This window comes from Populus nigra, chromosome 4 (assembly GCF_951802175.1).
Source record: "Populus nigra chromosome 4, ddPopNigr1.1, whole genome shotgun sequence".
NCBI classification, from domain to species: domain Eukaryota; kingdom Viridiplantae; phylum Streptophyta; class Magnoliopsida; order Malpighiales; family Salicaceae; genus Populus; species Populus nigra.
In genome coordinates this window covers 2,043,435-2,065,635 of record NC_084855.1, presented here as the reverse complement: position 1 = coordinate 2,065,635, position 22,201 = coordinate 2,043,435, and the positions used below count along the sequence as shown (strand labels likewise).

The window sequence follows — 22,201 nt, the reverse complement described above, 5'->3', positions numbered from 1 at the left end:
AGCATATCGCTTTCCTCAAAGAGCTTGAGAGTGCCATTATTCGAAGTACCATATACCAATACCTATCACTCCATTAAACCATGAACCACGTCTCTTTACTATGGATACGCTCACTTTCTACGCGCAAGTTTCTGTTTCTCGTTATTTAGATTTCTGGGCTCACCACCCTTCATCTGATCTATTTTTTCAGGCCATTATGGCCACCAACTAATCAGTTAAATTTTAAAACTAGGCACTTCAAAAATTGGGTTTATTAATTCCTGCGTGTGGCAATGGCCTACACAAGTGCTGTAAAGCTGACAGAATTTATACTTTTAAATTTGCTGGAATAATTCAGATAATGCAGACACTTTAATCTTACGAGTGTGGGCCTTTCAGTTCCAAGGTAAACAACAATGTTAGGAAACCAGAGAGCGACAACTGGAGGAGGCCAAAGGAACAAAGATAGCAATCATTAATAAAGCATCCAAAGGACTATCCCAAAGAATACACCGAGAACCAGTCTTATCAGCACATGGAAATCTATATCAGACAATAATATAAATTATACATAGGTTGAGGTAATTTTATGATATGATATAGAATCGAATCTCACCATCCCATTATCTCTAATTAAAACTATAATTTCAATAGAAAGTAGCGTGCATTTATGCAAATTTAAAGCCTAAAGATAGCACAAGTTTTTGGATAGAGAGAACACAGATGTAATTTTTATTTCTTACTTGCTCTTGAAAGATTGTGATATTCAGATTCAGTGTCCTTTCAACATCTCTATGATTGTAGCACCTAACAGGAAGAAGCTAGATATTCCTATATGGTCACAGTCTCAGAAACAGACAATCTTAAAACTGTGAGTGTGCAAAAGATAGCCAACTTTTTCTCTTTTACAGATGACAACAGTCCAGTGAACAGAACAATTGTTACATATCAAAGAACTCTCTTCCTTGTGACATGCTACAGAGAGATAATTACACTATTTTTAGCTGACAGTACTTTTGAGTCTCCCAAAGAAATGTAAGTGCAAGCATTAAAGCTGAAGGATTGATGCATTTGCTTTTGGGTTTGTACACGAAATTAGGGGTGGGGGACCATCTCCTGCCATCAGCTTCTGCATCTTTACTCACCCAAGTAGCTTCTCTTCGAGGGTTGTCTCTTAGCATTATAGCTTTCAGGTGCTTACATTTAGACCTGCTCATTTTTCAGAGAGAGAGAGAGGGTCCTCACTTTCTTCTGGGAATTGTTATGCTCTAAGCAAAAGAATATAGGCGCTCACAGATTGTTGCATTTATAGCCCTAGACTTCTGGAATTCAATTTTTTTATGCTTATCACAGTTAACAGAACATTTTAGACTTCAGGGTAGGAGTTAGTTGGCAAAGACTAATTAAGATGTTGGTTTGACTTGTTTCTTATGTTCTCCCTTTCCTGTGCTGTGCTTTTACCAGTTCTTATTTCGTATTCCCCCCCCCCAAGGGTTCCACATATTGGAACTCTTAGAAAAATCTCTCTCTGTGTGTGTCTCTCTCCGTCTCTCCCCCTATTCCAATTATGTTCTGAAGAGTTCTTTCAGAAATTTGTTTTACTTACAGTTCTGGCTTCAATTCTGCTGCTTCATAATCGCACTCAACTGGGTTTCTTTCGGTTTGGTATTATTGGATTTTTTATTTGCCTGTAGTGATGCGCTTTATGATTGTGAACTTCATTTGGTTGTGACCTCTTGCCATGCCTATTAATGCAGCAACTCTTTATGGCTCTTGATTCCAGTTGCTTTAAGTGCAAGTTAGGACAGAATGCCACTTCAGAGCTGCAAGTCATAACTTGTGTGACCTTCTTCTTAATGATCCACCAACTTGTCTGTCTTCTTGTTATCCAGTTATAAATGCATGAGAAACCCAAGTTTTGCTTTCTTCCAAGCTTGATATTGCCTTTTTTTGGCTTGCCAAGCCATTATTTAGGAATCAAACCTGGTAGTTTGAGTTCTGATTCTTTCTTCGTTTATACCATATTAACAAATCATGTTTTAGAATCTTCTCTTAAGTCGCAAATTAATACCTTTGTGCCTTCGCACTTTAATGGTACCTATGGGTTCACAAGACTCACCCCCAAATTCAGCTTCTGGCATGCTACGCCAATTCATTATCTCAGACTCCATTGCTAGTCAAAACCAATTTCAAAGTCAGAATTTCAGCGTTTTCGGTCCAGACTTGCGAGGCAGCAACACATTTTCTCAGTCTCATGGTGTATTGCCAAGCATAAAGTCTCTCGAGGAAAGAATGTCTAGGTCAATAGACCTAGTCCAAGTTCCCTCGGCAGTTCAAGAATCTGAGATTAGCCATACCAGACACTTAATGGATCTTCTTGGAGCGGCAAATGAGACTAATCATCAAGCTCAAAGGTTATCACTGTCTCTTGGTTCTCAGATGCTTGTTCCCCAATTTCAGTACAGGCAGAGATCCTTTAATTCGGATCTCATGAGTCCTAGTTACTTGGTTCCTAGAGAAGAAGCAAGGGAAGCATATAATCTTGGAGGTGAACAAGTAAACGACGACTATTCTCTCACTGGTAGTGGATTTCCTCAATCATCAACCTCATTAAGTAGACCTTCTACTTCTTACGAAACTGAATCTTTTGCGGTTGCTATAGGGAATTCAAGGTATTTAAAGCCTGCTCAGTCCCTGCTAGAAGAAATTGTGCATGTAAGTTGCCAGGCAGTTGAAATTAGCAATGAAAAGTATGTTGGGAAATTATTTCCTTGTGGCCAAAGAGGATCACTAAGACTTTCTTCTGAATTAAAAGTAGAACTGTGGGGTATTGGACTTGTTCAAGCCGAGAAACATGAACTCCAGCTTAAAATTGCAAAGCTTATAGCATTGTTGAAGGAGGTAAGTCCAAAACTCCACACTGTATTAAGTTTATATGTTCTGTGTCAGCAGGCTAACTTTGATCGCGTCCGAACTCGAAAACTGATGAGATATTTTGTTGATTTCAGGTTGAGGGAAGATATGAGAAATACTACCATCAAATGGAAGAAGTGGTATCATCATTTGAGGAAATAGCTGGTTTAGGAGCGGCCAAATCCTACACAGCTCTTGCGCTCCAAGCCATGTCCAAGCATTTCTGCAACTTGAGAGATGCCATAGTGTCCCAAATCGATGAGACAAAAAGAAAATTCTCTCGAGATTTACCAAAAATCAGCACAGAATTGTCACAACTTAGCTTGGTTGATAAAGAGACCAAACATAACCGGATATCTCTTCAACAGCTTGGAATGATGCAAAGCCAAAGGCAAGCATGGAGACCCATCAGAGGGTTGCCAGAGACTTCTGTAACCATCCTTCGCTCTTGGCTTTTTGAACACTTCTTGCACCCGTAAGTGCTAGCGAAACTCTATGGTGATCATACTCTTACTAAAACTGTGATTTACCCACTCATTTGTCACACACAGGTATCCAAATGATTATGAGAAACTAATGTTAGCATCGCAGGCAGGCTTGACAAAGAATCAAGTAAGTTTTTAATCTCTCATTAACATGTTACCTTTCTTTATAGTTTAGCTTGACACCGATAAAGTTGTGGGCAATTCATTGTTGTTTTAGGTATCAAACTGGTTTATAAATGCTCGAGTCCGGCTATGGAAGCCTATGATAGAAGAAATGTACAAAGAGGAGTTTGCAGATCACTCAGAGGACTGAAGGAAAAGGTTGATAGCTAAGTCAATTCCTTCTTCAAGCTGTGTTTCGTTGTATCTTTTATGCAATAGGAAATTAACATCCTCTTTAATCATTCATCCTTGAAAATCCGAGAACAGTCTAGACCTGTGATTTTCAGGAAAAAAACAAATTGCCATGGGAGCAGATCCTACGCAACTAATTAGCTGTTTCAACCTTTGATGTTTATTTCTATCACTGTTTAAAAAATTTGGTGAGAGCAACATGTCCAAGCTAGCAAATGCTAAGCAGCTTGATAGGCATCGATTACTGCAGTGCTAGGACACCTAGGAATCTTGTCAGTATCATACGTGATGGCAAATGCATGAATGTAACCTGGACTATTTGGGATCACTCTCAAGACTGAAACGGATAAAACACTGGCATTAGTAAAAACAAAAAAAAGTTGTCACATCTTGTTATCGGCTTGTCTTCTTTCCAATAAAACGTTCCCAATATATATATTCGAACTTCTATTATCTATTGTAAAACCTGGACCACTCTTTAGCTGATTCAGGTTTACACCGATCGAAATTGAGAAGAAATAAGGGACAGAATTTATCTGCCCTAACCATTCAAAAATTCAAGCTGATAAAGTAATTCGATCGACCGATATAACTCGATAAAAACCCCATCAAAAACCCTCCTGTTTTTTCTTAGAAAAACAAGATTTTTGTCAGAAACAAGTTTTTTTAACTTTTTTTTAAAATTTTTCTTGACACATAACTCGGCTTGCACCAGTTCAGGTTTCAAATCCATGCTTGCGTATCAGACATCTTTGTGAAAAGAAAAAAGAAAAACCATATATAGTAATAAAACCAAACATGCCCTTGCTAACTAAAAACGCAAATTCCTTTCTTTCTTTCCCTTTTCAATTGTCTGCAGATCCAGAAGGCGTTGAGGAGTACTCCCCCATGAGTTGTTCAAGAAACCAAAGCCTATATTGGAGTGGAATTGAATTAGTAGTTAGCGGTGTTCTTTTCATTTTCTTTAGTTGTGATCTTTTTACTTCTGCTGTTAATTCTTTTTAGGAGTTGTAATTAATTTTGTCTCATCCGACATCGCGGCGATTCAAAAAATAATTCTATTATAAAAAAAGAACAGACACTTGACATCTTATTCTTTAAAAAAAAAAAATATCTTGTTTTAAGAGTCGCCACCTAGTATTATGGTCACTAGAAACCCTAACTGGTCAACAGAGATTCTATGGTTTGAGACTGGTTATGTAAAAGGAAAGATATTATCACCCCTTAAACGTTCTGCTTAAGGCAAACTGCATTGCTGTTTTTGTTTTAAATTGCTAAATCTTTAGTGGTTCATGTTCTGATGATTTATTCACAATATTCCTGACTCTGGCGTCAGTGAATATTCAACAACGGATAATTCCAACTCTGGCGTTGGTAATTATTACGTAGTTATAAAATAAATTTGGATCAATATTTTTATTCCTGACTCTGGCGCCAGTAAATATTTGAGCTCGAATAATTCCAACTCTGGCGTTGGTAAAAATTCGTAGTTACAAAAAAAATTAAATCAATATTTTTTATTCCTTACTCTAGCACCAATGAATAAATAAATAAAAATAAATTTATTTTTACGCATGCACATATTTTTTTTATTTTTCTAGCTAAATAAAATAAAATACAACGAATAAAAATAATACAAATTTAAACCTGTATTTTTATTCCTGACTCTGGCGTCAGTTAATAAACCAATAAATTTACATTATTTTTATTCATGCATACATATTTTTTTATTTTTTTTATTTTTTTTTATTTTTTATTTTTTTTTATTTTTTAGAGCTGGGCCAGCTCAGCCCGGCCTTACCCGCAGGCGTGCGTCGCCTACGCCTGCTACAGCAACACCGTAATTAAATTTACAAATGTACAGTGTGGGCGAATTATCTTGCAAAGCTGGAGAGACTTACTTGGAAGCAGGGAGACGGAGACGTGATGGAGGGCTGGCCGGCTGATACTATTTTCTCCTCCTCTGTTTTCCTCTTAGTGTTCCTCTAGTCTTCCTTCTCCCTGCCCTCTTTTCCTTCACTTTTATGGGTTCCTTTGTCTCTTCTGATCTCTCTCCCTCTCTCTACTGTGTTTTATTTCGTCCACTTTGTTTGCGTTCTAGAGATGAAAGCAAAGCTGGGAACGCTGGCTTTTTGCTCTTTCCTTTTCTTAGTCTGTGTTTTCGGTCCTCTGTCTCCTGGGTCTTTTTTCCTGTGTTCTGGCTTTTTTTCTCTGGTTTTTCGTCTGGGTTTCAGTCCAATTCCCCCCCAGTTTTTTCTTTCCTGCAGTCCCCCTGTTCTGCCCTCTTTTTTTTTTTTGTCACGTTTTCTTCTCCAGTTTTTCGTGTTCTCTCTGCTCTCCCTTTTCTCCGTGGCCTCCTCTGTTTCTTTGAGAAGAAACAGAGGAATGCAAGTCTGCTCTTCTTTTTCCCTCACTAATCCCCTCGGTTTTTGCCCCTGCTCAGGACAAAGGAGATGGTAATAAAAGCGTGACGTTTTGCCGGTTGAACGTGAGCTCCCTCTGGTTTCTCTCTGTTTTTTAGTTTCTTCTTCCTCTGTTTTCTTCTTCCTATCCTCGGTTCTTTCCCCCTTTCAGTCCCCAGTTTTTCTTCCTTTCCCCCCCTCCGCATTCTTTGTTTTCTCTGGCTTTATAGCCACATAATTCCACCTTTACCAGGTAATAAATCGACTGTTATTGCAGGAGTAATGGTGGCGGTGGGCCGCTGAGGCGCCGAAGAAGATGAACGGTGTTGAGAAACGGCACCCTTTTTTTGTGTTTTGATCCTTCACATTTTGCATTTTTGCATTTCAGTCCTTGGGTAAATTTTAATTGAACCCCTGCATCTCAGCGCCATTTACACATTGGTCCTTGGGTTTTAATTTCTTTCAAATGTGATAAGAATCAGCCCTATACTTTGATAATTTTTCAATTAAGTCCTTGATTTCATTAATTTAATTAAATCCAAGTCCAATTAAGTCTCAAAACTTATCAATTCTCCAATTAAACCCTTAATTGGATTAATTAAATTAATTACAAGCTTAATTAAGTCTCAAAACTTATTAATTCTCCAATTAAACCCCTGATTGGATTAATTAGATTAATTCCAAAGTTTAATTAAACCTCAAAACTTCCAATCATGTTGCCTTTAACCCAAATTCTAATTCATTCTTTATTTATTTCATTTTACTTGTTTTTCATTATTATTTTTTTTATCCTTTTCAGTAAATAAAATAATAATAATAATTAAAATAAAAGGATCAAAAATTAGGTTATGACAAATTTGTACACATTTTGTGGCAGAATGTAGTTGAATTTTCGTTGTCTTAGAATGATATTGAAATTAATCTATTATGTTGAATTGGTGATGAAAAATACGAGTTTTTTTCTTGATTTTTTAAATTCAAGCTTTAAAATTAATGTCTGATAAGATTTATTAAATCTTTTTAAATGTGTTGAATCAATGAATCAATGTGAAGAATGCGTTTTTAATATTTTTCAGAAAAAAAAATAATTGTCTGCAAGTTGATTAAAAAATATAGTTAAGTTAAAATATATATATATATATATATATATAACAATTAACATTGGGATAAACAATAATAATAAAAGGATCAAAATAACATATAACTCAGAACTAGAGGCCCAAATACACCATTATCCCATAATACTCCACGATGCAAGGCAGATTTTATGAATTTCCCCAACTTTTATAAAACGACAACACCCCAAGAGCCCAGACATACAGTCCTCTCTCCCTCGCTCTCTGTGCGCGAAAGAAAACAAGAAAGAAACCATGACAAGCAGCTCCGCTTCGTCACGCAAGGTCTCTCTATCAACCTGTACCCTCTCGACAATCTCCGCATATGCTTATTTTATGCCGTAATTTCTATTTTTTTGTGATCTTTGACTTTGTGTTCATTTTTAATTTTGTTGACTTCATTCTTGCGTAGGCTTTAAGCAAGATCGCTTGCAACAGACTGCAAAAAGAGCTTACAGAATGGCAACTCAGTCCTCCTTCAGGTTTCAAGCATAAAGTCACCGATAATCTCCAACGGTACCGTTTTAATCACGATTTTAATTGATATAGCTTTGATTGGGGATTATAAATTTGGTTAATTTGGGATTATTTCTTCTCTAAAAGATGGGTGATTGAAGCGAATGGAGCCGCAGGCACTCTTTATGCAAATGAAACTTATCAGCTTCAAGTCGATTTCCCTGAACATTACCCTATGGAGGCTCCTCAGGCCAGTGATTTCTTTTTTTTTTCTTCTAATATTGTAATTTTTTTTGCGAATTTTGTGATTTTTGCAAATTTATACGAATTAATTATTTGAAAATGAGTGATTAATTATTTTATTTGGTTAAACTGATGACACAGGTGATTTTCGCCCCGCCGGCTCCTCTGCATCCTCACATCTATAGCAACGGACATATCTGTTTAGGTATTACTTAACTCGTAGTAGTAACGTTTATTGACATTTCTCTCCTCCGTGTTAGTTTATTGAATTAAAGCATTTCTTTACCAATAATTAAGTGTTATGATTATTAACTTAGGTATTGCCTAAGCTTTTAGTGCAAATTCCCTTAGGTTTTTGCTCCGATTGCAAGGTCCATGATGCGATTTTAAGATTCTTTGAATAAGTGCTTGCAAAGCATTGTCTCAAGGAGATTTTTAAGCGATGGTGGTTGTCTTAGGTGAGTAGGACAGGGCAGTGCGTGCGTCTTGCTTTTTTGACAAATGAGTTTTGTTAGAAACAATGGTGTGCGATGGTAGCTCGTACCATCATCAATGTATGGAAGGTCGGTTGTGGTGCCTGGAAACAAAATTTACTCTGTCCATGTATTAGTGAATCTGTTAATTAAATGTTAGGTTGGGCAGTAGAAGCTAAAAACAAATGTGAAATATAGAAAGCAAACTTTCAATTTGTTTTCTTCTCTGTTGTATTGCTTTCCATCTCAAAAAATTTATCAGTTCAATGTTATCATTAGCATTATCTTATTAACCAAGTGGACTATATTTGGATTTTTTTCTGGTTGCAAATATTATTTATCCGTGTGAAGTAGGGGTAGGGGTTTGTGCATTACTGCCCAAAGATTCGTTACGCTTTTCCATCTCCAGACGACAATGAAAATAATGTTATTTGACTTTTCATTTGCTTCCTTCTTGGACCAAGTACATAGTCAGCTGTGCCTTGAACAGATAAATTGTAATATTCTTGTCATTTGTTCTTGGTCTTTGCAGATATACTGTATGATTCATGGTCCCCAGCTATGACTGTTAGTTCTATCTGTATCAGCATTCTGTCTATGCTATCCAGCACAACCGTGAAGGTTAGGTTCAATTTTGTTGAGAGTTAAAAGCATTTTTTGTTCACTCTACCTTTTCTGTCAAGACTAGTATATAGCAATGCTCATATACACTGTGATGGTTCGCAGCAACGTCCTGCTGATAATGATCGTTATGTGAAGAACTGTAGGAGTGGACGATCTCCCAAGGAAACAAGATGGTGGTTCCATGATGATAAGGTTTAATTCCATTTTGTATTTGTTGTTTGTGTATAACAACAAGGCTACCAGTCCTATTTCTCGTGGATAGTGTGGAATGGGGCCTGGCAAGGCTTTAAGCCCCCAAGGCCCTGGCAGTTTTCCTTTTTCCTTGCCGTGAATCACGTACCTGATATTTTTACTTTGTATTTGGTGCTCCCCTCATGGGATCGCAGACAATCTATACTAATCAAGGAGAACAAATTATATGGATTCTCCTACTATTACTGTCTTATTAGGAACTAAAAACCAAGTACAGCAAGGTCATTAGATTTCCAACAGAACCTGCATATATTCTAATGACACCTGATGTATATCTTCCCGCAGAAACTATTGTAGATTCTGTGGTATGTATTGTCAAGTTAAAAATTTCATATCGCAGAATGGCATGAACACTTTCAGTTGAATGAACATGGAATTTTTAGCTTGAACGGTTCTGTGTGTCATGGTGATTTTAAGCCTTTTATACATGTGGAAGTAAAGGAATGTTGTTGAGCCTGCTGTCTCTGAATAGCCTAGGCGAAAGGGGTTAGCTTTGTGGTTCAAATCATTGTACAAGGTAGGCTTACCAGTGCGTGGGCAAGAGACTTGTTCACATTTATCAGCGAAGGTGTCTCCTCGCCTGTTGCCTGAAAAAGAAGGCTTGTTGTCAATGTTTAAAGGTTCTCAAAAGCGTCACCTTTCGATCTTCTTATGCTTCAAGTTCTTATGCCTTTGACAAGGCTCGTCACTTGAAAAAGAAAGGCACTCATCAAGCACCGCTAAATAATATTCACTGCGGTTGCCCGCATTTCTAATAATAACGACACTCTTGTCAGTCTAATCATCGTTTTTATTTTTTTAATTTCTATAAATGCTTCAATGAATTATTTTCCCTATACGTTCCGAAAAATTAATTTTTTTGTGATACTCTATTTTCTTGAATTCGAAATGAGATGACAAGAATGTGATATCGCTTTCAAAGATGGATGGCAGATAAGCTCATGCTTAGGCAGAGTGTACATAGCGTACTGTTTTGAGGAAGCCTGCATTATTGCTTCTTCCTTCCAAATTGCAAGTGGGGACAAAGTCTGTGCCCCTAGACATCCTCTTCTCTCTTTCAGAGGGAGTTTGATTTGTTGAGGTTTGGTTATTGTATCAAGTTGCGGCCATAATCAAGTTGCCAAATGGATTATATAAACCTATTATAATTAAGAAGTGGCATGAGATTACGACATTCTAACCTCAGAACTTTGCTTGCTAGAACGATGGAGACACAAATTATAAGTTTCTGGATTCTTTTGTTTCTAGCAATGGTATCTCTTGAATTAAGAGGTGCAAGAACAGCGCTGCTTACACCCAGGTCAATGTCACTAATTCTCTAGATCCTACCGAGCTACTAGGAAATATTAACACCAAGAATAGATATGGTGGATACTATGGAGGAGGAGGTGGCGGTGGAGATAAGTTTTCGATGTGGGGGGGACGTAGCAGTGGGGGATGGGGAGGCAGAGTTGGTGGTGGCGGCTGGTATAAATGGGCTTGTTGTGGTGGGAAAGGGAAGGGAAGAGCACGGAGAAGCATGAACAACCCCCAAAGCATAGGAGGGGAGTCTTCAGCAATGAGGACAACAGGCTTGGAGAGTTTGCGCAATGCATGGGAAGAGGAAGGTGTAGAGGCATGAGGTTGGATTGCCCTCTTCACTGTGGTGGACCTTGCTTCTACGACTGCCATTCTGCCACCATATGTGCAAGGCTCGTTATTTCCTATTTCTCTAGTTAATCCTACTTCTGGCCACTTCTAATCATTAATTTTGCACATGCAAATCATAATGGTGATTTGATGAACTATTGCCTTTTATCTGTGAATATGGATTGATCAGGTACTGATTGGTTTAAGTATGTGCAAGAAATTATGTTCTAGATGTTTGAATGAGTCGTCTTTGATTGGCTTTCGTTTGAAAATACGAGGTTAATATTTATGCAGGCAAAGCATTACCTGTGAGTGGAAATATTTACAGATTTATGTATATGTATCTTGTACAACTAGCAAAAGCATCCGTTGTCGTCCAGCGGTTAGGATATCTGGCTTTCACCCAGGAGACCCGGGTTCGATTCCCGGCAACGGAATTTTTCACTAGCTAGCAGGAAAACCATTCTTTTGTCAAAGACAAATATTAGATGGATGCCATTAATTATGATTAACTAATGGTAAATCTAGCAAGAAAATTCTTATTTTACCACCTAGTTAGAGTATGACCCAAAAACTAATACTCATTAGTTATTGATTATGATATTAATGAAGCTTTCAACACATTAATTTAATATCATTCAAAATTAATAATTATACGTTTATGATTAACGTAAATTTAACCTATCTGTCTAGGTATCTTTCTCCTTTTATTTCAATATTAATCTTGGATTTTTTGATATTTTCATTTTTTATTTAGCCTATGGTTAATTAGGGCAAACTATTTAAACTCTTATTCCGGGATTTGAAACTTGTTAGAAATTTCAAAAATATTATTGTGTTTTTTTTAGGATTAAGGCAGGGCTCTTCGGGTATTAAAATCTGCTAATGTAATCCTATCTGAAGATACAAGGCATTCTCGGAAATTACTTCACCATTATATTATCCGTACTCCACTGGTGAGTTTTTGGCTTTCTGCCTTGCCGTTTTGGATATTTGTTTTGTTGTTAATCGTGCGGTTTAGATTTGCAGCTGAGTTATCATAAATTTAATGTGTCTCAAAGAGAACAGACGGTGTTAAGGAGGATGAAACAGGGCGAGGTTGTAGTGCTGCTGATCAGCGACGCAGGGACACCTGGCATTGGGGGTCCTGATGCAGAATTGGTAAGCATTTTGTAAGTTTTTTAAATAAGTTTCAGCTCCTAGGTTGAAAGAATCCGTTGCGCATGTTTGGTTGATTATGTGGGGTTTAATGGATGCTTGTTTGGAATATGGTTGTCGGCAAAGCTGTGCATGGATGAAAATATTCCGGTTACCCCAATTCCGGGACCTTGTGGTGTTGTTTCCGCGCTTTCTGCTTCAGGCTTGGCTACTAATGAGTATACATTCGGTAATTTTGATGTAATTTTTTATGCTCATATTGTGTGTTGATATATTTCTGATGTTTTGCTAGCAGCAATAAGATCGTCAGAAACTGATTATACGAAGTATTGTGTTAGTTGGATTTCTTCCTAGGCATGGTCCATCCAGGAAAGAGAGGCTGATGGCTTCTGCAAATGAAGCAAGAACACAAATATTCTATGTTCTTCCACACAAGTTTTCTCAGTCTCTCAAAGAATTTTCATCGCTTTTTGGTGTGTCGAGGTATATATGGCATATCCTCATTGTATAGCACTGTTGATTTTACACATCTTTGCTGTACTGTACAGTTCTTTCTCAAGTTCTTGAGGATATGCAAGCTCTTACTAGTTCTAGGGCAACACTAAAAAATGTATTGGTTTTATGTTGTAGGCTATTCCAGTTAGATGTGTATTATTCAGATTAAGCAAATTTCTGTGTGCTAGACTTTCTTTATATTAGTTCCAACCCTTTTCAATGCAGCGGTCCAAGTGATTGCAATTACACCCTGCTATGAGTTCACTTTATGGGGATGATGGGACTTATTGATATTCTGACCTCTGACCTTCACGGATCAAATTAATTCCATTTATTTGTTAAATAGATAAAGATAACGTTATCAAAAACAATAAATGGAAGATGTGAACTGGAATGACAGGCTACATGATTCAAAGTATATGAAATCTGACAAGAACTGGAAAATGATCAAGTAGATTTCTCTATACTTTTAGATTCCATTTTTAACACCTATGGGACGATTTGGAGAAACCCACCTATAGTGAGTATCAGGAGAGTGATGGTGCGGTAAGATAAATGATTTCTTAGTATTGGTTATTGCAGTAAATGTAATTGCATTTCAGGGATGTGTCATGGCTCGAGAAATGACAAAAACACATGAAGACGCAGGTTTTGTTTATTACTTTTTACACAGTTTATCCTGTTCATATAGTGTTTAAAAGTTTGGATAATGATGCTGATTGTGGAAGTTTGAACTAAGATGTGTAATTTCCCCCAATTGCCATGAATAATAAATATCAGACCTCGGAAGATGATGATGCCTTATTAGTTACTTATCAGTTGAATTCCAATTTTTGTGTCCTCCTTGTTCACTGATCAAGATGAGTGTGCCTAATCATCGGCATGGTCTTTCTTTGTTCCCAAAAGCATTGAAACAATTAATCAGCCATGAACTTGTTATAATCAATCATGCGGTCCCTTGTTATGACCATCTCATCATCCTTGATTACCATTTAAGAAATTATTTAGTACTTCAGGTGCATTGCTTCCTTGTTCATATAAAAATGGGACTCACCATGATAACTATTTTTGGGTCCCGTTTTTGTGTGAGGGACGGAGCAATGCATCGTGTGTGGCTAATAATCTCTCCTATTATCATATACTCTTGCTCTGTTCTCCAACTGTGGTTATGATTCGCTTCGGTGTGCATGTGGGCAGTCGAATCGGTGGCTGAAGGAACGACTGTGAAGACAGAAAACAATATATTCGCTGGCATTGAAGAAATTTGGAAAGCAACTTGAAGCTGATGATAATTAATTTAGTTCATGTAACTTGCATTGAAGGAATTTTTTCATCGCCTTATTCGCTTTTTGAGTAGGGATGCCAGTTCTAATCCACTTCTGCATTCTCCCCTTGCTTCCAGAAGTCAGCAAGTGTACAATTATTGAAGCAAATCGAAGAAAATGTTTTTTCCTCTAAGAAGTTGAGAGCGGGCAAGGTGAACCACCCAGAGGTTACTGCCGGCATGCTATTAAGGTCCCAGGGCAAGTCCTTTTTAGCCGAGAGGAATGAGGAAGCGGTGAACAAGAACTTAAACATGATGGCGCTCCCTCCATATTGGCCAACTTTTGAGCGAGATTTCTTACTTATATCGGGTTTTTGTTTACCTGCTAGCCTGTCTTGTATCATGGAATCGCTTTCATTGTTTACTAGGCTTCGTTTTGGTGGTAGATGGTATGCCTTTTATGGGTTCACTACCAGCATGTTTTTTTTTTATACACTTCATTGTATAAAACTTGACCGATTGATCACCAAGTTGAATGGATCTGATCTCGTGGGATAATAGCCCATCAGTATGGAGTGCTGGATTGAAAAAAAAAAATAAAAAAAATCCAATTTTCAATCACCGATGACATATACTTTCTTCCTCCTTTCACTCTTGATTAGAGTTGATCGGTGCATGGTACAACAATAGGGTCACAGTGATCATGGATAACAAAATGATGATGGAACCTTTGTCCATTACAAAGTTGTCCAGAACTAAAAGAAGATATCACTGGGTCAATAGGGTCACAGTGAAGTGGGCTGGATCACGGAACTGGAACCAGCTGTGAGCTTGTAAGCACAAGCTCCAGAGAAGGGGATCGACATCACTGGGAGCCGCTACCTAGCATGATATGTGCTGTCCATGATCCCTGGACCCAATCTTTATCAGCTCAAATCTCCACCCACAGATTTTCATTGCCTGGAATGACAAATTACTCACGACCACCACCACTGTAAGAAAAACCCTCTTCGAAAACCCACAATATTCCTTTTCTTTTCTTGCTATATACTAAAATAAATTAAATCCAGACCACTGATACTGCTGAATGCTATTAATCCAGCGTCACTGATTAAACAAGACTATATGTACAAGATTATTAACTTCTAGAGGTTAATATACTATGTTGTGTAGCATAAGTAGACTATCGTGTGTCATGATCACCATGGGGACACCGTCCTAGTAGAAGAAGGAAAGGAGGGATTGAATATACGCTGGCCAGTTGCTAAAATATGCCGGGGATCAAATTCCATTTTCCTTCGAGAAAATTGGTCCCATTTATCTCCAAAGTGGTCCATCCATTCCTCTTGTGTAGTATAGTGAGGTAAATACTGTTTCACCTTGATCCCTGCATCATCGCAGAATCTGAGGATCTTATGGTTCTGATTTGTCAGGTACTCCAAGGACTGAGTCTCTTCACCATTATCCAACGCTGATCTTAACAATGCCACTAGATAAAACACATCCTCATCTGGGGTCACAACTGAGCTCCTTTGGTCCCACCTACACAAGATCAAGAACACCAACACTAAAGTTAAGAAAGATCATTCGCATTTAGCAAACAAGAAATAATTAAGACAGGACATCAAAGTTGGATCTTTCTCGATCGAGAGAGTTCACAACGCAGGGATTCGATGGATTTGAAGAAACCAGTGGGGCCTTTTCGGAACTCAATTGGACAGTATATATAAACTTTATCTTGGTGCAAATATTGATGTCGATCAATCATGTTTTAGTTCTATTTGTTCATCAAAGGGCATGGTAGGAGTTTTGGAAGTGGACATGATACCATCTTCTAATGGAGGACCCATGAAGTAGATCGCCTGACAGGAGAATCTGTCATTTGGATGATCACTACCGTCAATTTGTTGGTTTCCAGTCAACAAAAGAGAAAAGTGTTTGTCAATCCTAGCTGGCCCTTTAATACAAAATATTTCATCTGTTGTGCTGGCTCTTTTGCATGCGGGCCACGTGTATCCATATGATTCAGAGGACCACCATACTCATCTATCCTACCTGATTTTTTTCTCTGCATCTATCCCTCCTCTTCGTCTTTTCATTATCATATATATCATCTCTTTCAAGTCCTAATTAAGTAAGAACTCGTTTTATAATTAGCTAACAACTTATTATTGGAACAAGAAAGTATTATTGCAGTAATGCCTTGAATTATTGAAGGTTGATAGCTACCCGCCAACGTGAAGAGGTAATCTCTAGCTTAACTCTTGCTTACCATTATAACTTGTTTTGTTCTTGTATTATTGGCAGGCAAGAGGGTTCCAGGCATGCCTGCTTGTCCACTAAATTTAAATGTACGTATACATGTGTTCGAAGCGTATAAAAGTACATAATTTATACGTGCCAGTGCTTAATTACGTGTACGGTTGGATGACAACAACATGAGGACACTTGATGAGAGGTATACATTAATATCTCCATGTTGCATGCATGCATGCAGTCTCAAGTGAAAAGGATAAAGATGAGATGGATGTATCATGCCTTTTACTATAAAGTAAGAATTACTTACTTGCTTTTGTTCATAGGGTAAATTAGAATGGGTCCACTTGTCTTGTTATTTCCTAAAATGCCCTTAAAAACACCTCTGTCGAGGTCAGCCATCCTTGATTTGGGAACAAAAAGGTTGAGCCAAGGGTGTGGCACCTCCCAAAGTCCCTTGGCTCTTAGCTTTAACTCGGCCTTGTGGACACGATCCAAGAAATCAATGTAGGGCAAATCTGTTGTGAAGACTGATGATGGTATAAAATTCAATCGTTTCATCAAAGCCTCCATTTCCTGCACACAGTGGAACCAATCACCAATTAATTGTAATTTGTTGGTGCCATTATAAGTACACTAGAGAAATATAATCAAAGTAGACAACAAAAATTAAAGCTGCTGCTGCTGCTGCTAGCTAGACATAGTTGCTTCTGTCGGATAAGTTTGAATCCAATTAATTAATACTTAATAAACTCTGGAAAGGAGAGATTGATTAGAAGAGAATAATTTGGTGGGTGACCGGCTTATAGATTTAGTAATACTTAGGATCGAATGGGACGATAGATTACACTAGATCTCCCATGTTTTCTTGTACGTGTCTTGTAGTATTTTTATATTAGCTAGTACGTATACAAATATTTGCTAACTAATCACAATCATATAATCTAGGAATCGTGGGGAAACCTTGTGGGCAGCACATTGTTAAAAGTAGAGAAAATGTGTGGGTACGTACAATAATACAAAAGAATAACAACGATGATAGTAGAAGGTTCTAACTTATTGTAAAATTAAATAAATTAATTGGATTAGCGTGCATTTCGAAACAAATTTGAATGAGCAGAGACATTAGTAGTTTCAATGTTAAGAAACCTGGACAGTCTCGATGAATTTACTTGTAACCTGGTTTATTGATGTTATGGACTCGGTTCTGATTGAGAAAAAATAAAATAAAAACCGACAAGAAGTTAAAACCCCATCAAAAAACCTTTTTTTTATATAAAAAATAAAATCAAAGCATCATTGTCTTGATACTTTTTTTAAAAAAAAAAACAGGTTAACCCTATAATTCATCATCCAAGCCTTACCCCTCAACAACCTCTCAATTCCGGTCTTAAAACAGTAGGTAGTTTTCTAAATCATTTTTTAGCTGTTCTAGAAAGTCTTAACAGCATCGTTAGCACCTGCAGAAAATAAAAACGCATCCTTCATGAGGGATGAAGGGAAAAATCCAATCAAATGCATGGTTTTCGGCTAATTGCTCTAAAACAGCTCGATCGCAAGGTATTCGTCGAGTGCACTCGGCAGAAGTATTAATTATTCGTAACATAGATATAGGGTTGTCCAGCCAGTACCATCTTTGGAGAAAAACATTATAAATATTGTAATACTACATTATTATTCACATTTTCATTCTCTTGATTATGCTATGCATTTAAATAATTCAGTCATAGGGCCACTTGAGACGAGGTCAGGTGTCAAGGCAGGCAGCAGGACGACCGGATTATTATTAAGTTCTTATTAATATTTTTACGAAAAAAGCCATAGTTTTATAACCACTTTAGACAGTTTACCATAGTTATGATGGTTAAAACCAATACATCCACTTTCTGTGGACGAATTAAAGGGGTTTTACCTGATCAATGGTATCCGCAGTGGCTTCATCGTAATTCTTGGTGATCTCTAAGCAGTACAGCACACCCCCATTAGCCCCGATGGAGCTAATCTTAACAGGATTACGAGGGGAAAAGAAAGAGGACCTCCAATTGTTAATGAGCCCTTCATCAACAATGACAAATCCTTCAACATAATCGAATTTCTGGCTATAAGGGTTTCCATGCAAGGAAATGAGGTACTCTTGGTCCCCGGTGAAAGTCGAGAAGTTGGAGTACAGTACTCTAATCCACCTCACCTACAATAATAAAACAAACAGAACATGAAAAAGAAAGAAAAGAATAAGTTAGCGGCAAAAGCAAGACGTCAACAACTTTGCCAGCTTTAGAACAGCCGTTTGATTGGGTTAAAAAGCTTGCATGGACCCAACCTTAACTCATGGGTCATGAATAATGATGCGCTTTTCGTTTTATCATTAACTAATACTAGGAAATTTATGCGAAGTTACGAGCCCCACCGTGGAATGAACCAAAATCTGTTACCAACGAGTGAAAACATTATTCGCAACAAGGGGGGGAGAGAGACATACCCTTTGAGGAGCTGGTTCAAGTGCAATTCTAGCCCTTGTGATGATTCCAAACTGTCCTAGACCACCAAGAACAGCATGGAACAGCTCTGAATTTTTTTCTTCTGAGCATGTCGAGAGCTCACCTTTGCCTGACATCCAGTAGCTGAATATTAATTAAATCAATATAAAACCAATCCATTTCCCAATATATACAATTAAAGCAGGAAAAAGATAGAAACAGACAATTCGATACACAAAAAATTATAAACACTTTCAGATGACCAAAAAACAGTCATGTGTCACCGAGTGTCAAAAAATATATATATAATTGTTAATGAAAAGAACAGAAAACCCAGAACTAAATTGTGATGAAAATAATTTACTATTCAAAAAAACAAGAAATAGAGAAAAACCAGCCATGCAAGAAATGTCATGAATATTATTATATGACCAACCTGTAACAACGTCAAGCTCATAGACATTGCTAATTTGAGGTCCATGATTAAAAGCCTGCCCGCTGATTCCACCATTTGATAAGGTACCGCCTACTGAAAGATACAGATAATCTGTCCATGATTTCGGTGCTAGGCCATGCTCTAATGTACTCCTTAACACATCTATCCACAGCTCCCCTCCCCACACGTCTACGTGCTTCTCCTTTATCGATACTTGTGGCTTATCCAGCTTCCTCAATCCAAGCCGACTCCCTCTCGAGCCCCCACTCATTTCAATCACCACCCCGTTACTTGTCTGCGCCTGGCCGTTTATGGAATGCCCATGTCCCCTAGCCGAGACAGTGAATCCATGAGACGATATGTAAGCCGCTCGAACAAGCCGGGCAATGTCATCGGCGGAACCGGGGTGCAAGACTGCCATCGGCTCGGCTCGGGTGAGCAAGCCGAAGTCAAGCGACGCCGTTTCGACATCAAACTGGTCGACGCTAAGTTGACCGTCAACCCCAAGAAGGAGTAGTTCCGATGGGTCAACGGTCAACCCTACCGTCACAATTAGACGACAGATGGCAAATGTTAAAAGAAGCTTAGTAGTCATTTTAAGTTTTCTTGCTTTCTTGCTTTGGTCGTCTTGAATGTATGTAGGAGCAAAGAATCCTTTATAAAGAAAAAATCAAGAAAGTGGTGGCTTATAGAAGAAGGTATAAGCGGCGGAAGTGGTGGTGGTAATGGAGGTGGTGGTGGGTCTTAATTTATAAGGGTAAGAGGTAAAGGTAGAGAACAAAATCTGGTGACAGTCTTTGTGGTGGTGGAGGCTATCGAGGGGCTAACGTAAGATAGATAGCGCTTTAAAGATTTTCCACGCAAAACATGAAAATCCAGATTCCCTGCTAATCTTCTCTACACTCTTTTTGCACGTTGCACAGAAAATAACACAAGTGAATTAAACGAGGAAATCAAGAAAAAAAAATCAACGACAAAATATTTTTGCAGCAGCAGAAAATAAATTAATTTATTTTGTGTGTTGGGTTACCAGAGAGAGAGAGAGCGAGAGAGAGACTGAGTCTGACTAACGTGTCTTTGGGTCGTTTGTGTGTTGTGTCTAGGATATAAGATACAGGTTCTCAATTTATAGGACATAAATGGGGTGGAGAAAGTTAGAAGGGACACGTGGATGTTCACGTGCGAGAGGTGAGGTGACACGTGTGGAGGAAGAGAGTGAGGCAGGATGTGGGGGCAGGGGGCCAGGTTTTTGAAAAGAGGGCCCAGATATGGATACGGAAGATCTATGCAGGGACGGCTGCAAGGGAGGGTTCACGTGGTTGCAGAGGCTGGACGAATTGTGCAATTAGCTTACAAATTAAATGGAAATGATCAATTAACACAGTACCAAGAAATTTTAGTGAAAGTTTCCATGAAAGACACAATTGCTTTTTTATAAACAATTATCATAAATAAAGGCATGTATTTTTAAAGGAGTCGTGAGCATTGAATTGGGTGTCGGGCGGTCAAAGTTGAACTCCCAAAAAAACACATACATATTTCATTACAACACGCGAGCCAAATTGCAAGGCTGGTTAATACTTAATACAGGCCCTAGTTTTGCCATTTATGGAGATATTATAAGAGTCAAAAATACTACAACGAAAGACGGTCCCAATTCATCAAGTGGATGCTTCTCTGTTAAGAGTCCATGACTGGTCAGCAAAGACTATGAGGATTCTTGGAAGATAAGGTATCTAATCCTCCCAAATTAAGAGACAAGGAAGTTTCTTGTTGTGACTCTATCAGCAAATAGTAGATAAAAAAACTGAATGACAAAAGAGACTAAAGGGCAGTTCGTAGTACAAGATAATGTTACAACTGGGCATGAATCACAACAAGCTTTGAAGAGTTCCAGTAATCAAGGATTACACATTGTCCTTCCACATCCGAAAGATTTAGAAGATCAATCCAAGATATTCTCAGCTACTAACAGTTGTCAACAGACTGTTGATCAAGGCAAATGATAGTTTATTTATAATTGGAATTTGTGGCGTCAATGAATGTCTCTCTTTTAAAAAATAACCATTTAGTTTAAAAACAATAAAAAGAGTTGCTCAACTACAAATATTTTTATTATTATTATTATTATTGGTATGGAGTGAATCGTCCTGTACCTATAAAACCACATACTTCATTCAACACAACAAAATCAAACTCACCAAAACATGTCCAACTTACCCCTCGATGTAGGAAACTTCATCAACCCACATCTTCCCTCGTCAAATTATCCATTATGGAATGAACAAGTCTTAGCTCTAGCATCCCATAAATTTAGATAAGATGAATGAATTACTAATATGTTTATTATAATTAATTGTATTTTATTATTATTTAAAACCAATAAAGAGTGTTCTATGAGTAATAGTGTCAAACATGTTATTAATTACCTAAGCTCTCTAGACGTTCAATATGAATATTCTCTTATAACCAGAGCTATATTAATCAACATTCAGAATTATAAGTTAGTATTTAGAATACCATGAATTTTGATAATCAAATAATTTAAAATGCACATACCTAAAGAAATAAATAGTAGACACCCAATAATTTATCTTTTATTTTTTAGACATGTTTTACATAGTTGATAATATAGATATGCAATCATGGAACCCCCCAACTAAAATTACAAACTACCTAAAAATCATCAAGTAAATGTCAGAAAACACAATAATATTGCATTATTAGCAATACTCGTGAAAATAAGACCACCAAACATGTGTAATATATATGTTTGAGCATATATAATCAACTGGTTTATTGTTGCATCTATTGAAAGGGTTTTAAAATTAATATCCAATCATGCCAACTTGATGCAGTCTCCCCTATAAGCATTGGATGGAGGCACTCATCCTAATAGACAATGACTTAAAGTATTTTTATCAATCGACCTTTCACGGCCTGTTGTGAGGGTTTCATCTATCGAAAAACAGGCCAACAAGGCCACATATTAGAGTATAGGTGTCATCTCACCAACACATAAATAAAAGGTATACGTCTCGCACCTTTATCACTTAACAAATGCTACAATCAATGCATGATCAGGAAGTACACGGTCAGACACTATCATAACAAGATTATCAATCAAATTCATGTATTTTAGAGCTATTATTATTATTTTACATGTAATTCGGTATAATTTATAATTTAA

The 22,201-nt window shown here is 37.5% G+C and overlaps 4 protein-coding genes and 1 non-coding gene across 13 annotated transcripts; 4 read left to right on the top strand and 1 right to left on the bottom strand.

Annotated features, from left to right (window-relative positions):
- Positions 1–687: 687 nt before the first annotated feature.
- On the top strand, positions 688–4,819 carry LOC133692371 (BEL1-like homeodomain protein 11). 3 transcript variants are annotated; one of them, XM_062113259.1, is made up of 5 exons: positions 688–2,880; positions 2,988–3,367; positions 3,444–3,504; positions 3,595–3,698; positions 4,591–4,819. In XM_062113259.1, the coding sequence occupies exons 1-4, from the start codon at positions 2,071–2,073 to the stop codon at positions 3,688–3,690; spliced, it is 1,347 nt and encodes a 448-aa protein (XP_061969243.1). In that variant the 5' UTR covers positions 688–2,070; the 3' UTR covers positions 3,691–3,698; positions 4,591–4,819. The 3 variants fall into 3 exon arrangements, with proteins under 3 accessions (XP_061969243.1, XP_061969242.1, XP_061969244.1); XM_062113260.1 differs by lacking the exon at positions 4,591–4,819 and having other exon boundaries at positions 690–2,560; positions 2,642–2,880; positions 3,595–3,931; XM_062113258.1 differs by lacking the exon at positions 4,591–4,819 and having other exon boundaries at positions 3,595–3,931.
- A 2,556-nt stretch (positions 4,820–7,375) lies between these two features.
- On the top strand, positions 7,376–9,478 carry LOC133691437 (probable ubiquitin-conjugating enzyme E2 18). Its single transcript, XM_062111944.1, has 6 exons — positions 7,376–7,533; positions 7,661–7,764; positions 7,852–7,954; positions 8,089–8,152; positions 8,953–9,041; positions 9,147–9,478. The coding sequence occupies exons 1-6, from the start codon at positions 7,504–7,506 to the stop codon at positions 9,240–9,242; spliced, it is 486 nt and encodes a 161-aa protein (XP_061967928.1). The 5' UTR covers positions 7,376–7,503; the 3' UTR covers positions 9,243–9,478.
- A 1,812-nt stretch (positions 9,479–11,290) lies between these two features.
- Positions 11,291–11,362, top strand: TRNAE-UUC (transfer RNA glutamic acid (anticodon UUC)). Its single transcript has one exon. It is a non-coding gene; the product is annotated as a tRNA-Glu (tRNA).
- Positions 11,363–11,668: 306 nt separating this feature from the next.
- On the top strand, positions 11,669–14,413 carry LOC133692479 (uncharacterized). 6 transcript variants are annotated; one of them, XM_062113462.1, is made up of 5 exons: positions 11,672–11,881; positions 11,947–12,086; positions 12,210–12,312; positions 12,422–12,566; positions 13,776–14,413. In XM_062113462.1, the coding sequence occupies exons 2-5, from the start codon at positions 12,009–12,011 to the stop codon at positions 13,789–13,791; spliced, it is 342 nt and encodes a 113-aa protein (XP_061969446.1). In that variant the 5' UTR covers positions 11,672–11,881; positions 11,947–12,008; the 3' UTR covers positions 13,792–14,413. The 6 variants fall into 6 exon arrangements, 4 of the variants coding, with proteins under 4 accessions (XP_061969446.1, XP_061969445.1, XP_061969444.1 ...); XR_009841898.1 differs by lacking the exon at positions 13,776–14,413 and having other exon boundaries at positions 11,669–11,881; positions 12,210–12,323; positions 12,422–12,824; XM_062113461.1 differs by lacking the exon at positions 13,776–14,413 and having other exon boundaries at positions 11,676–11,881; positions 11,987–12,086; positions 12,422–12,824.
- A 40-nt stretch (positions 14,414–14,453) lies between these two features.
- LOC133692478 (cytokinin dehydrogenase 5-like) lies at positions 14,454–20,102 on the bottom strand. 2 transcript variants are annotated; one of them, XM_062113458.1, is made up of 6 exons: positions 20,042–20,102; positions 19,012–19,915; positions 18,578–18,705; positions 18,011–18,286; positions 16,409–16,674; positions 14,454–15,384 (listed from the first exon to the last, which is right to left on the bottom strand). In XM_062113458.1, exons 2-6 carry the CDS (start codon positions 19,604–19,606, stop codon positions 15,042–15,044), a joined length of 1,608 nt encoding a protein of 535 aa, XP_061969442.1. In that variant the 5' UTR covers positions 19,607–19,915; positions 20,042–20,102; the 3' UTR covers positions 14,454–15,041. The 2 variants fall into 2 exon arrangements, with proteins under 2 accessions (XP_061969442.1, XP_061969441.1); XM_062113457.1 differs by having other exon boundaries at positions 19,012–20,098.
- Positions 20,103–22,201: the final 2,099 nt, after the last annotated feature.